At 35.9% G+C, this 16989-nt stretch overlaps 1 protein-coding gene across 24 annotated transcripts in view; it reads right to left on the minus strand.

The window, feature by feature from the left end:
* Positions 1-16989, minus strand: part of Slob (Slowpoke binding protein) — a 41438-nt gene that overhangs the window by 11899 nt on the left and 12550 nt on the right. For 4 of the 24 annotated variants that reach the window (XM_020950791.2, XM_086837154.1, XM_086837155.1 and 1 more), the window contains 5 exons: positions 12760-12846; positions 11233-11309; positions 4327-4808; positions 3482-3601; positions 2958-3125 (listed from right to left, as the gene is read on the minus strand). In XM_020950791.2, coding sequence (XP_020806450.2) covers positions 2958-3125; positions 3482-3601; positions 4327-4808; positions 11233-11238 — 776 coding nt within the window. In that variant the 5' untranslated portion in view covers positions 11239-11309; positions 12760-12846. Of the gene's footprint in view, positions 1-2957; positions 3126-3481; positions 3602-4326; positions 4809-5648; positions 5700-8243; positions 8765-11232; positions 11310-12759; positions 12873-16989 lie in introns of those variants that run through there. The other 20 variants (XM_086837162.1, XM_086837176.1, XM_086837177.1 and 17 more) reach the window with 10 other exon arrangements.

Below are 16989 nucleotides of genomic sequence, written 5' to 3' on the forward strand. Positions count from 1 at the left end.
TTGGCCAAGAGGCTTCCTTTCCTTTCCCCAGATCCCTCTGCTCCTTCTGCCTCAAAATCCATTTCACTTTCATTGCGTCACAAGAACTTGCAGAAACGAAAACGAAATGAAAATAAACACAAATACACGCAGAGAAAAATCATGGTAATACTAGTTTTGTATTAGAAATTAAATATAGTAAAATAGAGAAGGGAAAAATAAGAAGGGTTCAGCAAGTCTTTAAAGTTATGTGTATTTAAAGGTCGTACTATCCTCTAACGCAAGTAAATTAATTCCTGTATTGGAAAACACTTTTAAAAAGTGTCTAAAAGATTATTAAACAAATATTTTTAAATCGAGTTTCATAGTCAAGAGAAAGCAAAACACTAATTAAATAATAAAAACTTTTTTCCTTCACTTAAAATAAAAGTTATTTCCTATTTATTGCCTAATTTTGAACTCGATATTAAATTAATTAAAAATCTGCAATCATTAGATAAACCCTTAAAAAGATAGACTTTCTCAAACTATCTATCATTTATAAATATCCACCAAAATTTCGCAATTAATAACCAATTGTATAAGCATTTTCTCTCTGTGTAGTACTCATGTGTGCGTTAGCTAGACCAGAACAACCAAATGCTGGGAAAACTCTTTTGCCCGTTGCCTGTCTCTTTAAGCGCATGGCTTGCGCTTTTGGCCAACGGTGCGTATGTGAAATATTTCTCATTTCCCTGCTGTTCAAGGCCTTGACTCCGATTGCAGCTCTCACACCGTTCCCCCAATGAATGTGTATGTAGTTAGTATGTGTATATATGTATATGTTCCAAGGGTGTTTCACCAGTTTGTTTGTTTGTTGATTTAAGCTAATTTTTGTTGCAAAGAAAAAAAAAAGAAAAACTAAAACCCGGAGAGGTGACTTCCTTTCGTTTATCTTCTTGGTGATATTGCAGTTTAAATATTTGCAAAACACTCGACACACTTGTTGTTTGCCAACTCTGGAAAAAGGTGAGGAGGAAATGAGGAAAAGCAAGCTAAGGCTGGCCAGATTTGAAGTAACGGATGTAGTAAGAAATAAATTAGATTCTCCAAGGAAACTCTTTTTACTTTTATTAAAGGGAATATAAGGGAAACCGTTCTTGATACTTTTAAGATGCTGGAACTTTATTTTGAAATTTATTTAGCTTTCTTCCGCTCAATTTGGAAAGCCCCACCAATAACCTTTAATTAAAAAATATAAATTTACAAAGTCAAACCCTTTTTCAAGCTTCAGTTTCCGCGTTCATTAATTCAAAAATATCAAGCATCTGCGGACTCATGGAAATAAACGAACCGAAGAGCTTCAGGGCCACAGATACAAGCATTTGTCAGATACATAGATACCTTTTGGGGCCAGAAGAGATACCACACCTATTGAAGGGGGGAAGAGCTGAAGTTCTTCAAAAAATGTTTGGATGCCGCGCGTAATTAACGTGCTCGTGTGTGAAATTTTTTATTGCATACTTTGCAGCACTCACACATGCACACTCATCTGCTCGTTAGGGGCACCACACACACACACACAGCACACCTATCACACACACCTCCACATCGACAGACACTTATACACACGAACAGATGCTCACGCTCGCTTGCACATTCATCATACGGCTCAGCACGTGGCCGAAAGGGGTGGGGGGGGGGGGCAAGGTGGGGGGGGGAAACCAAAAAGGGCGGACACCCATGCACACACACACACACCCATACACATACATGGCAGGCACACACAGATACACACAGGCACGAATCAATTTTTCGCCTTTTTCGAGCAAACTTTTGCTGAGGTGATAATTTAATTTGCAATTTTTGAACACTGAAAAGAATTTTAAATACATGGCAATAGAGACCAATTATATAAAATATATAATATAAATAAAACAATAATAAATACCATTGATATTTATAAATATAATCTAAAAAACTAAATATTTAATTTCCTAGATTATAGTTTATATTAATAAATATAAAATTATCATAATTTTGGTATTAAATAAAACATTTTTTGGAATCACATTGACCCTAATTTCAACCTAAAAATTTGGTTTTTATATTTTTGTAATGATAATTAAATTATCATAATTTCGGTACTAAAAAAAAACCTTCAACAAGTTCACATCGACCCATATTTCAACAACTCTTTTTCTGCCAGTGTATTTTGTATGCCAGGGCATCTAATTTGAGGAATTTTCACCTTGGCAAAACTTTCACCTGCCTTTTTTTGGAACAAAAGAAAGGGGAGAGAGAGGGAGAGGGGGAATTCGGTACAGCGGAAAATGCATTCTATCATCGCATTTAATACTTTGACTTTGGCACTGCCTTTGGCTTTTCATTCGAAATGAGAAAACTTTCGAGAATAAAGTTGCGGGGAAATATTTCGCAACAGAGGAGAAAAGAAGAGTCAAAAGAGCCAGAGATATTTCGCTGAAAGTCAAAGGGAAAATAAGGGGAAATATCTATTATATATAATATATATACATATTTCAAATACAATTATCATTGCCCACAAAAGCTTTCATGTTAATTAATTATTTTGCTGCGGCTCAACCCTCTTGAAAAATCAGATGGGTTTTTCTTTTTCAATTACACTTGTGTGTTATCTCTATGTACGGGTGCATTTGTATTATTCGAATAAAAAAGGAATGGTTCAGTGTGGTTTCTACAGAAAAAGAAATCTACGTGTGGCAAACATTAAAAGCATTTCAAGTTTTCTATTCATTTTTTTATTTTGACATGCAAAGAGTGCTGTTCGAGCTGGAATAAAAAATCAACTGAATCGAAACGAAACAAGCAAAAGGAAAATGAAATGGCACTTGAGAAAATTATGGGATTTGTACACTATAGTGAGTGAAGAATCTCAAGTATTAGTACAAGCTAATTACAAAAAATAGTATTAAAATATATATATTTAGTATAGTATAGAGTAGAGTAGTAAATGCAACCTTGTATTCAGTACTGAATCTATGGTATCTCTACTTCCGGTTTCCGCTGGCATCGACTTGCTAAAGAAGAGCCTAGCTAGATTGTCTAACCTCGCGCTAACCAGCGGCGATTTCTCCGAGTGCTCGGATTGATCTGAGTTATCTTGCTCCGAGCTCGCCGACCGATTGCTGCAAATAGAAGGGGTACACAAATGGTGTGGTTTGCGTGGTTTTGTGGGTGTCATTTGTTTGGTATTTGGATTCATTGGGTTTTGGTTTTTGGGCATAAAGAAAAACATGAAAATAAATGAATGAAATCAGCATTAAGTGTGTGTTCTCTTCCATTTTGTCGGTCTGTCAAAGAAGCTTCACTGAATCAAAACTAAAAATGTGTCACAAAACTAAAGTATAACTCCGAGGAGCTTGTGCACTGTGCTAGGTGGTTTGATTCGCCCACACATTGCAAAAGTCCTATATACACACACACACGGACGGGCGTATATATATATCATCTATATATATCTTAATTTAGATCGGGTACTCACCTACTATAAATCTGGCGACGATTGGCGGCCGTCAAAGCCGAGACATCGAACTCAATCGCTGAATTGGAGCGTTTCAGGCCATTCGCCTTGTGCAGCTTCTTCATAATGTGCTTCACTTTCCTATCGAATTGGTTATCGGTTATCGGTTATCGACATCAAATCGGTTGCATTTTCGAATTGAAAAACAAATACACACACTCATTGGCAGACAAAACTCACGACTTAAATATTAGACTTTATGTTAGAGAGTTGGAAAAGCATTGGTTGTTATAAATACCATATATTAATAATGAAGTGTATCAAAATTATCGAAAATGTATTGTTTTTGTAAGTAATAATTTGGTAAATAATCGAATGGGATGATAAAGTTTCTCAAATAGATTGGTATAATATTATTTCTTCTCTAAATTCGATAGCAAAATTTATAAATAATTTGGTTTATTGTAAATAATTTGGTTAATCTACAATAGAATATGATGTTAGTAAGGCATTCAAATTGTTAGTAAACATATAACAAACCTAAGCAAATGTTTAATAATTATTTTAAAATAATTTGGAACTTTGTTTGAGAAGGGAAAAAAATAAAAGAGCTCATAAAATGTCGGTTTAAAATCGGTTTTAAGAATTTTAAAATTTAAAAAAAGTCTTCCCTGTTGAATGTTAAATAAGTTTTTAAACCAAGAATGTATATTATTTTTTGTATACAAAATAATACAATTTATTATTAAATCCCTTTTGAAAATATCAGTTCAAAATCCATGTTCTTCACTTATTTTCCATTGCTTTTCCAACCTTAATTCCACCCATTTTCGAGACTCCTTTTTAAGCCCAAGGATCACACTCACTTTTCGGGCACTGGCGGCCGCACAAAGGGGTCATGTCCTGTGACGGCACTGGCCCTATTGTCGATCCGCTGCTGCTGGGCGGCCTTGTTGAACTTGAACATGGTGAAGGACTTCTTGGCGCTGGCCACCTCACACACACGCACTATGATCTTGCGGCTGCTCTTGAAGACCGTATTCAGGGTCTTATAGACCAGGATCGAGACGGATTTGGAGGCGTGCGGATTGTGATTGTGGCTGGTGTGATGCTGCGTGGGCGGTGGATTTGGCAGGGATTGCTGCTGCTTCAGTTGATGCACTGGAGCATGCGGCGTCGTCGACGCCGAGGATTGTGATCGGGTGATGATTTTACTATCCCTCGGGAGATGATACCGTTCGCACTGATCCCGCTGATCCCGCTGATGCCGCTGTTCCCGGTGGCAGCTGATGATGAGCTCCGGCTCCGGATGCGACGGTGCCGGATCGCTGACCTCGCTGGTTGTGTCCTGTGGGATGTGTATTTTGTTGTTTGTTTTCGTTTTGTTTTGGGTTTTCATTTTTGAACAAAAGTTGAGTAGTGGCCACAAGGAAATGGAAAGAAATATGCGATAAAGATATATTAATCCAGAAACGAGTTATTTGGCGCAGCAAACGAAACGAAAAACGACAATTTGATAGAAGCGCTTCGTGGATTTGTAAAATGGATAAATCATAAGCTATATAAGCTATATCTATGTATATATATCACCCCGGCAGTTGCACTTGCTCAACAATCGTTCAAGGAGTGTAAATCAACTGAGGTTTAATTATTATATGCTGTAAAAGACAATCACAAAAGCATTTTGATGGGGAACTTGGACAAGTTCCTTGGATTGTTTTTCATTGTGAATTCGTGTGGTTTTTGTGATTCTGTGAAACGGAAGCGGAAATGTCAAGGATAAAAGTATAATCGAAATGAAGGAAAATCGTTTTATAAAAGCATGCTTTTCGGTCATACGCCAATTTTTCAATTCAACTAAACTAATTTGCAGCCAATTTTGTATAGAAGCGTAATCTAGAAAATTTGCATAATAAAATTTGTGTGAAATTCAAACTGAAAATAAGTTCAACTAATTTCAGCGTGTCTGGAGTGTTTTGAACATTTTTTTGCAGCCAATTGGAATTTTTTTTGAAAAAAATCATAAATTGTATTTTGCTTTTGGAACACAGGTTGTGGGTTTTTTTTTTATTTTAGCTTTGCTCAGGTGATTTGATTTGCTCTCAAATTTGCTGACTAATTTTTTAGTTTTTTTTTTGCTCCGCTCGATAACTTGAATTGCTGATGCAACGAAAGCAAATTTACCTACCGATCGCGATCGCCTAGGCAAAGTTCGCTACAGTCCAAAATTGCACGACACCTAAATCCGTGATTCGATGGTTACAGAAATTTAGTTACACAATTCGATTTATCAGGGTTTTTATTTTGCGGGGCTTTAATGGTTGATTGGTGGGGGCAGGGACAGGTTTGTTGATGAATTGTGATGCTTGACCCCAGTTGGATTTCAATTTGCAAGCTTATATCTACATAATCTATTTGATTTTACGGCATTCAATTGAAATCAGAAATCAACCAGATGGTCAATTCGATTAGTGTTTGAAATTTGCTTGATTTTCACAGTGAAATTTCCCAGTAATTGAAATATATTTTGGGGGAAAAATGCCCACCTAAAAGTGTCTGTGTTATATTTGCTTTACTTTTATACTCGATTTATATATACAGAGATTGAAAATATATTAATTATAAAAAATATTTCCTATATATTTATAAAATTCAGACTTCAGTTCTTAAGCGGAGAAATATATATATAATTACTGTCTTTGAACAATGTCTGTTTACTTTTTGAATTTATAATAATAATCTATTACCTTTTTTTTATAAATATATTATAAAACCAAAGAAATCATTGATATTAATTATTTTCTTCAAATATCTTGATTATTGTTTCATTTCCTTTACCTCTTCTATAAATATATTTTAAAACCAAGGAAATCATTGATTTTATTTTGTACTCTTTCAATATATTAATAATTCTTCAATAAATTATATAGAAAATATAGCAAACATTACGGAAATGAACGTTGTACTTATTTTCTATCTTTTTATTTGTTTCTGTATAGTTTTCTCACCATTTCAGTTTAAATAAAATGACTTCCTATAATTTAAAATTTATTTAATGCATATATAATATTTTAATCTCTTTCAAAAGCTTTCCCCAAAAATCAGATAATTATTAAAATCTTTACTTAATGTTCAGCAAAAAGCTGACAATTTTTGTTCAATTTCCACCTCAGTTGCATGTGCTATGACATCCTTTGACCAGAGCTCTCCTTTCACCTGTCTGTTTTGTTTTTAACCGGAACAGCAATTAAACCATCTAACATTTAACATGATAGATCAGATTTCCATTTCAAATGCCACAGCCGCAGTTGGTTTTTGTTAATTAAAAAGTACACGCCCCCTTGAAACATGCGAAAGTTTTTGAAGTTATTTTAGCAGAAAGCAAATGCGTTTTGCAGTTCAACGAATGTCCTTCACACGGTGAGAAGTAAACCACAGGCATACATATATGGCAAAAAAAACACAATATAAAAACAAGAACAGCCACTACACATACTCGCGCTGTGCGGCGGAAAAACAATGGAAAGGACTTTAATAGACGCTTAAATAAATCATACGCCCCGTATGCCGCGCACATCTACCCTCGAGTGTGTGTGTGAGAGCTGCGTGACATTGAGCTCTATATAGAGTGTGTGTATAAACCAGGCAACATTTTTTGCACGTGTTTGTAGCACATTCCCCTCCCTACCTCCCTCTCTCCCGCCGTCCCATTTGTCTAATTGTCTAATTCTAATTTTAAATTGTGTTTTTTGCAAGTTGCTGTTGTTGCATGTGCCTTGTAGGTTGATTTAATCGTATTTGTTCTTCCTTTTACCAGCACCACAACCCCCGCAGGTCATTTATCTAATCAGGGACAGCACACAAATGCTCAAAGTTTGTTTCTGCCTTTTACTTTCAAGACACTTTATTGATTTTCCTTTTGGGAGCGGTGTAAGTGGGTTTTGCTTTCTTATATTTTCTTTCTTGGCTTGCCTTTCAGGTGTGCAGCAAAGAAAACCCCGTCTCTTAACCCCCTTTCACCTGTCCGGGTGTCAAATTCATATTCATATTCACATTCACATTCACATTCACATTCACGAATCACGATATGCTAGTCAAGCTTTTGGCTTATTCTTCACTTTGATTATTGCATTATCCTGTCCGTCAGCTGGCTTGTTTGTTGCAAATTAAATTGTCAATTTGGGTAAATGGCCAAAGAGAACGCAATGTGTGGAACGTGTTCAACTGGAAACCCCGATGTCATTAATCAATATTTTACTGGTACTTAACTGGGGCTAAGTTTCGCTTTGCTGCTTCAGACATTAATTATCGGCACTTTAATTGAAACGCTTTTGGCTGGGAGCTTACTAGCAAAGATATTACTCATGCTGAGAGTTAAAAATAGTCGGTTGGAAATGTACCCATGGCCTTAGTCAATTACTAATTGTTTTCGCGGATATTAGAAATGGGTTTAAGTTTAAAATTGATAAGGAAGTTCGATGAAAAACAGCAGCAGAGCATTTATTTTATTTGATAATTTTGAAGGTATTTCATTTTGTAAGCAAATTTATTTTATATTAACAAGAGCAATATTTCTCTCATATTTTCTACTTCCTTAAGCACTGGTTTTAAGCTTCATTTTCCACAATTTATCTCTCAGAACAAGACCATAATTTCCAGTATTACATGCCACCCATCTTGTTTAATCTTTCACCACAAATTACTGCCACCGAAATAGAATTGCACATTAAAAATGATGACGATGATGATGATGATGGAGAGATGACAAAGCTCCGAGTGGCACCTGCTTTTGACGATTTTCCAGGGGGAGTTTTTCCACCCTTCAGCACTTGATCAGCACTTTCCACAACCTCCTTGGCTTCATCATGAATGCACTCATTGTTGATTGGGTCAGACGGATTTTAATAAATAATTAAATAGTTTCGTGAATGTTGTCACAAAAGTTTGGCAAAGAGTTGTCACCAAAGGCCGCGTGCCATGTAATGGATTAGAAAATTTTCAGAGGACCCAAAAATTAACTTTTACAACAAAGTTCTCAAAAGTTTTTACACCCGCTGACGCGACGAAGCGGTAATATATAAATTACTAAAAATATTTAAGCCAATGAGAAAAAACGCGGCCAACACGGTTCACGGGTCGTCCGTTAATGAAGGTGCGATTCGAATATCGTTTCGTTTGGGGGCGAAAACTATGAAATTCTTCATTCCAGTCCGGAGACCGAGGTGTGTTTTTTCAGGTTTTACTCGTATATAAGGCCACGTCTGTATGTATATACATATATATGTATATATAGAAAGTGAGCCCCACAAATGTTTGCGTGCCCATATCGCCCTCTTGATTTGTGGTTGTATTTGTGGTCGCCCCTTTAACATTGTCTGTCCCGCTTTGGTCTGTGCGTTTTTTTCCCCTTCTAACTGGATTATAAAAATTGATTTTTAATTTTTATGACAATTTCCAACTGACTCACGACGACGAGAGCCGCTCGTCGTTCGCTTGGCATTCGCCAGGAATGTCGGCTATGTATTCATTCCACTATTATATTTTCTGCTCTTCCTTGGCCAAAACCGAGCTAAACCTGCTAACCAATCCCCTGCTTGAACTTGGCATGCCACTCTGTTTGGCTAACAATGTATGGATAATTTACAGTGGGCTCAAATTACGGGGGTCTTGGATCCCAGGGGGACAAGGTCAAGTTCAGTATGTTTACTGGTAAAAAGAGGTATTGAGGGAAGTACCAACAAATTAGTGGGTATTGCAAATTGGGTAGTAAGTAATAAACAAAAGGAGATAAATTATTTTTCCACAACTTTAAATACTAATTAAGGGAATTGTTGAAAAAATTCAACATTGAAAAATCTAAGTAAGTCTTCATGTTTTTACAAAGTTTAAAAACTGTAGATTTTATGGTCAATTTAACATACTTTACTTTTCTTTTTACGCATATAAATATTTAAATAAAAATATTAAAATAAAATACCAGTGATTGAAATTCATTATACAATATATCTCTCCTAGATTTAAATAATAGCTCAGATCAGAAGTTACAAAACTATCCATTTTTAAGTCATGAGGCCACTTTTTTTTATTAAAAATATAAAAAGATGTATATTATTTATTGTAAATTTTAAATACAAACTAAGTGAATTGATCTGTATTAAACTTTCTCCTAGATCTATGTATATAGATCCTTAGATTTCGAGAACTGTCGATTTTGTGTTTATTTAGACCTTACTTTAAAGGAATAAAATAAATTGTTTTAATTCTTTAATTGTTCTGTTACTAAAATGAACCCTTTAATGATCAACTTTTCCCCACTGTGCCATGTCCGCCATTAAAATGGTGTGTGTGTATTTGCGGCACTTCGTGACACATTAATCATGACCCGCTCAACGACTGTTTACCTTCGTTCTGACCAACACTAGCCCCACCTCTACACCCACACTTACACCCACTCTATACCCACTCTGGCTTACTCTTACTCCATTTTCCATTACTCCCAGGACATTCGACAGTATGCAAATATTACAGTTTGTTTGCTTTGCCGGTTTGCCTTTGATAGCTCCATATGGAAATTGGAAAACTTTTTACGCGCTGGCCTCGCGTGAAGCCAAAATGAAAATAGAGGAGAAAAGCGAGGAGCGATGGAATGAAATTGGAAAATGGAAGCCATTTGGCATGGTCAGTTGTCCTTTTAGTGCGTGTGTCCTTTTAATAAATATATATTATAACACACGGTTAGACTTCCATAGAATGGAAATTTAAATAGATAATTTGGGGTTAATTATAGGGAAAATTAATGCTCTACAATTGACATTTAGATGGAAATGCTTATGAAATTTCAAAATTATACTACACTTAACAGTTTAAAGTTGAATTTTATTTAATTTCATCAACAAAAGCTATTAGTTCTCCTCTTATTTAATTGTAAGACAGATTTCAGCTCCAGCTAGAAGCTTTAATTATTAAATAGCTCTTTATATATATATTATAATTAATTGTATAACATATTTACTTGTCTCTGCAAATTAGTGTTAGACCCAAGGACATTCTACTGTATGTTTATTGTATATATTTTTCACTGTCTGTCCGGACGGGCTGGCGCCAACAATCGTAATGGATCCCCCGGAATGGGAATGGGCTAAGGATGGTCCTCCCTCTGGTCACCGCCCTTTGAGAAGGCTGAAAGTCAACTGCGTCACTGTTTGGGGGGAGGCAAGGCAGCACCCATTTCCCCGACACTTTCCCTGACTTTGGCCAGGCCCATTTCCAGTGACCTTGCATCATTAAGTTAATTGCTCAAACAGTCGTCGGTCCGTCCAATTGCCGGGCTGAATTATTCAGTTGTTCTGCTCGGCCAACTGGCAATTTTGCGTCTTTTCTAATGTCACCACAGGCTCATATACATAGAGCTGCACTGGAAATGTCACCCAGAGTTTTTCCGCAAAAGGGGGGAGGGGGGTCTGGTGAAAATCCCCCCACGTGCATTCGCTGTGGTCGTTGGCCCGTTCACGTTGTCTCCGCTATTTTTTGTCACGTGTCACGGGGCTTATTCTCCACGACAATTTACACATTTTTTGAAAAACAAAACGTTGAGATACAGATACAAATCCATGACCAACCATTCGAATTCGTGGCAAACTAATTGGATTGAATAGTTTTCCTGCTGAGCTTTGTCAGCAGACATTTTTTGGTATATATATAGTTTTCATATTTGAGAATTCATCGAAGGGGAAAATTTCTGGTATAGAATAGCGTTTGTTTGCAATACATACCTGCATCGTCTTATCCAGTATGAGATGACAACAATTCCACCCAATATTAAACCTCCTAAGGCACACCAAAATAGGGTCTGAAAAATGAGGAAAATTGAAAAGATTTATCAAAAGGATTTGAGATTTCGTAAAATATCTTAAACAAGTATAAAGTTATTCCTTAAAATTACTAAATAATCATAAAAAAAAGCTTTAACTTGACCAAGTTTAAATGTGTTTAAAGTTTCTAGTTAAAGCTACAAAGATTATTCTTTATTTATTATTTATTTACATTTACCTAACTCAAAAGTAATAAATTATTTGTTATCAGTTGACCTTTTAATAATCGTTTTTCATTGCTGGCATAAAAAGGTCTTTGCCCTAACCCCAAAAACTTTTCTAAATTTAGCTTTGCTTAAGCAAAAAGTTCTCCGAGTTCAACTTGACATCTTCGTTGGCCAACTTAAAAGGTTCATTAGATTTTTCCAACCAAACTTTTCAATCAGCTTTCCCCTTGGTCTCTTTTTTTAATCAAATTGTGTATTTCTTGTTTTCACGTTTCGCGACGAAAGGAGGTTACAAATCATTTGCGAGGGAATCTTTTCAATTTTATGGCCAGACATTTTATGGACAAGTCAGACCCAGATTCAGAATCCAGATCCCGGAGGCGGATCATCAATTTTGCAGCCAGAAATGTCAATTGCAGTTGGCATTTCGGGTCAGAGACGAGGCCAAAGAATGTCAATCCGGAGACAAGGCGATAGAAATCAGATTCCTCGTGTGGGAATCTGTCGATTCATTGTGGCTAAGAGAGAGAGGGGAACCACAAATGATTTATTGACTATATGTCTGGGATGGGTCATGAAATATGCATCACCAGGAAGCCATCTGAAGGAAGGAAGGAAGAAGCCAGCGAAGAAGACATCTCTTTATCTAAGTTGGTCAATTAAATGAATTGCTTTCGAGTTGAAGTTTAACTCTTTGCAATGAAAATGTCAAAGAATAAATGGTAAATTTGAATGAATCTTCGTTTAGAGAAAGCAAAGGCTGATAAAATATTGTAAAACATGTATTAAAACTATATACTTCTGGCTAAGTCTGTGTAATATTGCGGTTAGTTCCTTAGTTGCTCAATTAAATAAATTACCATCGTCCTTAGCTTTTAACCCTTTTCAATTTAGTCTCGAGGAAGATTGAGAGATGGGGACCCCGACAATTGTGTAATTTTCCGAACAATTTTGAAGCAATAAAATTCTATTGCCAGGACACACACACTCGAAAGGCAGCCATTGTCTTGAGCTCATCCTGCCTCCGATGGCACTTCCTGCCCGCCTCCTGGCATCCTGCCAGTTTAGAGACAATGCCCACATCAGACCCCATTTTCAAGCACTTTTCCGCCGGCTCCACTATATATATTCATTTTTGGCAACGACTTTTGGCCTAACATTTTTATGCCCCGATAATTGCAAACCGCAAAAGGAGTTGTCAAGTTTTGTGGAAATTATAATAATAAAAAAAAATACTAAAGAGTTCAAGGTCTGTACTCACAATCCAGTAGTGCGTTTCAGTATGTCTGCTTGGATTCAATTGCATCGCACGTTCCTTTCATCTAAGAGCACGTCACAGTTGGTTTTGCTGCAAAAGACACAAGAAACAAGACACTAAGTTAAATTAAGATGGGAGTTGAGGCTAACAAAGTATCGGATTGGCAAGTTTCTGCAAAAGCTTCCAGCGGAAATATTGTTTGCATACTCGTATCTCAAAGTTTATCCTGAGACTTGGAGTTAGTTGCGAAAAACGGATTAGATTACAGAAGATGTTAAAATGTAGTTACACAGAGGGAAATATCTAGAATATTTTGTAGTATATATCTATGAGGCAATAGAATGAAAAACTTCATTGAAATTTATATATTTCGAGTAAGCAAAGATGTAACTAATTAATGTATATATATCTGGGATTAATCTTTATATATTCAAAGCAATTAATCATATATTTTCTTCAAGTGTTGCCCAGAAGTTACTCAAAGTAAGGAAAAGAAATCTCTCTCTCTTAACCTTAACAGCAGAAATCTTACTGACTACTTCTGCTTCTGTTTTGATTAGCCCCCAAAATTCTTGTTGCCTCGTTAATCGGCACATTTCCCAAAGTCCTGTTCCTGTAATTACACATTTATTGATTTGTTCTTGGCCCGAATATAATTGCCAAAATAGCCAACAATGCCGCCCACTCCGTTGATTGAGTGAGCTCAGCTGGGCCAACAGTGAACGCGATTAGCTCAGCTCATCGAATTTTAAGAGCACTTTGTTCAGATTGGAGCTGGATATTTCGTGGGCGGATGTCCTGGCAAAAGTTGCCATCCCAGATTCAGAGCGACTCATTGCGTTTGATTTACAAGGACTTGTTCAATGGAGCGTTCTCAATGTCTTAGTGGACGCCGTTTGCCGCCTTCGCAATTAATGTCATTGGAGAGGGTCCGAAAAATATGAAGAGCGAAAGTAGAAAGACATCTTTTGGCTTAAACGCTTTTCGCTTACTTTTGGCATTTCCGCAGGACGTAGGGTAAATGGCAAATGGCAAACTGTTGATTTCTCCCCGGATATTTGTCAGTCAGTCAGAAAGTCAGGTTCCACGGGACACGCGTCTGAACTTTGAACTTTTTGGGGGAATAAAACAAAGTACACTTTTATGGGCATATGGCACACTGTTTGACATTAATTTATGTAGGAAAAATTTAGGAGCGTGGTAGGTAAACGGCACAGTTAGGTCGACTTTTACTACATTTTTGCTCAAAAACTTTTAAGGAAAACTGAAAATAAATACTTGAAACATGAGGCTAAAGTTTTTACTTTGTTCTAACTGATTCAAATTGACTTAAATAACCTGCTGTGGCTCCTAATTTATGCAAGACAAGGCAAAAACTTTTGGAATTTACAATATATTTTGAGGAATTTGATGTAGGAAAACTAGAGGTATAAGATTTGACAAGGTTTTATGTAATAAAATACATATAGCTCATATATTTTCTTAAACCCTAACTAAAGTTAAGTTAATGTTGCTGAAGGTATTTCTATTACCTTGGAAGGGTATTATAATTATATTCAGAAGCTTGTAACGCTGTGAAGGAGTCATTTCCGACCCTATAAATCATATATATACTTGACCAGAACCAACAGCCGAGTCTATCTAGCCAACTCCGGAAGAAAACATTTTTTTCTTTTAATTTTTTCAAAATTTCAAAATTTTATAAGGGATTAAATTGAGCTTGCAGATTTATTACCCCGACAAAAACTAACATAGAAAAGCTTTCCAAATTAAAATTAATGCATTTTTGGCTTATTTCTGAGATTCTTTAACTTGGATTTGTCGATAAAATAGACCTATAAAAAAAAACGATAAATATCGGTTCAAGTGCGAATAATTTAAGTTTAGTTATGATCGATTTTCAATTCGATCCCTTAATTCAATTGTAAAGTATATTCAATTCGGTTTCTTTTCTTTTCAAAACTATAATCTTTGACTAAAGTTGTGTTTTACATATATTTGGCGACTCCTTGACATTTATTTGTTTACACAAATTCTAATGGAAATATATGGTTGAAATGAAAAAACTTTTTCGTGTATTTTGCCAAAAAACTTTTGACCTAAAACTATAAAAGAAAACTTACAAGGCGTAAAGAAAACTCTTTTTACTTTAAGTTATATAAATTCTATAAAAAATTTATTGGTCACAAATTAATATCTAAAGAAAGAACTATTGTAAATGAGGCTTGATTTTGATATATTGATCCTCCCTCTCATTCAATAACTCCTGGTCCCCTTTCCACTTGACCTGATATATCGATTCTGTATATTTCCTGTACAAAAAAATATGCAAATTCTACCAACTGACTCTTGAAGTGTAATCAATGTATTCTCTTTTTTTTTGTTCCTTATTTTCTCTGCAAGGCTCTAGTGGCGTTAAATTTGCATAGTGGCACTTGCGTGCATTGCATAAATGGATTTTCCACTCTCCAAAAACCCAAAACGGCAAAATTATGCAGAAATAGTAAAAGAAAATGTAGTTTAAGAGGCAAACCGAGTGAAGGGAGCATTGATTTTAAGTGTAATGCGTACAAATGTTCCAATGGAGGTCATTCCTGTTTGAAATTGATAAAGCGAAAATCGGATTTGCTTTGGATTGCAGTTTGTTTATAGGTGATAAGGTTTTATAGGATGTGATGGAAGTTAAATTTGGAAAATATCAAGAAGAGAAATCAATAAGAAAACATCTGTAACTGGTTTTAGAAACTGTAAGAGTTTCTGTATTTAATACTTTTCATAAACCTTTTTAAAACTACTTAAACATCTTTCACAAAAACTAGTTAATTTCACATGAAAATATCTCATTTCCTGCTGCTCGAAAAAAAGGTCGTTAAGCTTGTATTTTCATTTCAATAAAACGAAATTAGCAATTAGAAATCCAGTAGCCGCAAAATCAGGTAATCAAGCTTGATGACAAACGATCAACGACTGCAGTCGCCACATTTGCCTTTTATTCCCCAGGCTCTGATGTCGTTTTTATGCCACACACATGAATACTGTCAACGTCCCATCAACAAACACATCGTCAAACACACAGAGCCCACACCACTTTCATACACAACTTCCCCTCGAATCACCAAATGTGTTGGCATATGTTATGAAATTAACGAGTTTACTTTATGCGGGCGGCATTATAAACAGGCAAACAAAAATGGCCTAATAAAATTGTCAATAATGCGACAGCCACACACTTGTACTCACACACGAAGCGGAAATCAAATAAGGGCCAAAATGGGTTTGGAAATCGGTAAGGCTGACGACAAGGACATTACTCATACGCAACGTGTGCATGCTTCGTGTGGAAATCAACTGCAGCTGACCAAAAATCAGTGTCACTTTCAGCGGGTTCATTTATCATCGCTTTCGCCCTTGGCAGGAGACAGGACAGGAATTGGGTGGAGGTCCTAGGAGGTCTTGGGTCCCTGTCATGTTGAGCCAGTCAACGTGATTTGTCTCAACGCCAGTCAAATCAAATCTTTTTTCCCCTTCGAAATGTGATCCTTTGGAGGAACTAACACTGCGGGAAAATTATCTAGAAATTAGGTTTACTTGTTTCTTTTAAATTAAGTAAACATTGTAGAAGATTTTTAGCATATTAAAGTTATTTTAAGGCTTCATAAAGTCTTAAATTCTCATTTAATTGCTGTAAAGTATTTACATTTTCTATATCTACTTTTAAACGTATCTACCATATAAAGTTATAAACAATTAAGACTAGATTCTTTTATGGAGGAGTTAACGCTGCGGAAAAATGATCTAGAAATCATGTTTACTTGTTTGTTTTAAATTAAGTAAGCATTGTAGTCGATTTTTAGCATGTTTAAGTTATTGAAAGGCTTTTTAACATATAAGATTATGATCCTATTTTCTTTCTTTTCTTCTATATTTGATTTTAAGTATCTCCCATTTGATTTAAAGTATCTACTATAAACAATTAAGACTAGTTTCCTCTATGAAATTTTCTTGATTTTTCTTCCTGTATATGGAAAAACCGCACCCATTTCTCGAGGGGGTGCAAGTGGCAAGTGAAAACTTTCAAGGCTCTCACACTCTTACCTCCTCTGCTGTTGCGTGTAAACTCATAATTTGGCGGCACGGCGAAAAGTTTTCGCTTAGAAATTCGTTGTCGCTCAATTTGATGCGTGCAAATGGGCGTTAAGAGTGTGTGTGGGGAGGGGGCGTGGCATGCCATGC

The sequence above is a fragment of the Drosophila serrata genome, unplaced genomic scaffold (genome assembly GCF_035046125.1).
Source record: "Drosophila serrata isolate PLE 108 unplaced genomic scaffold, ASM3504612v1 contig_302, whole genome shotgun sequence".
In the NCBI taxonomy this organism is placed as follows: Eukaryota; Metazoa; Arthropoda; class Insecta; order Diptera; family Drosophilidae; genus Drosophila; species Drosophila serrata.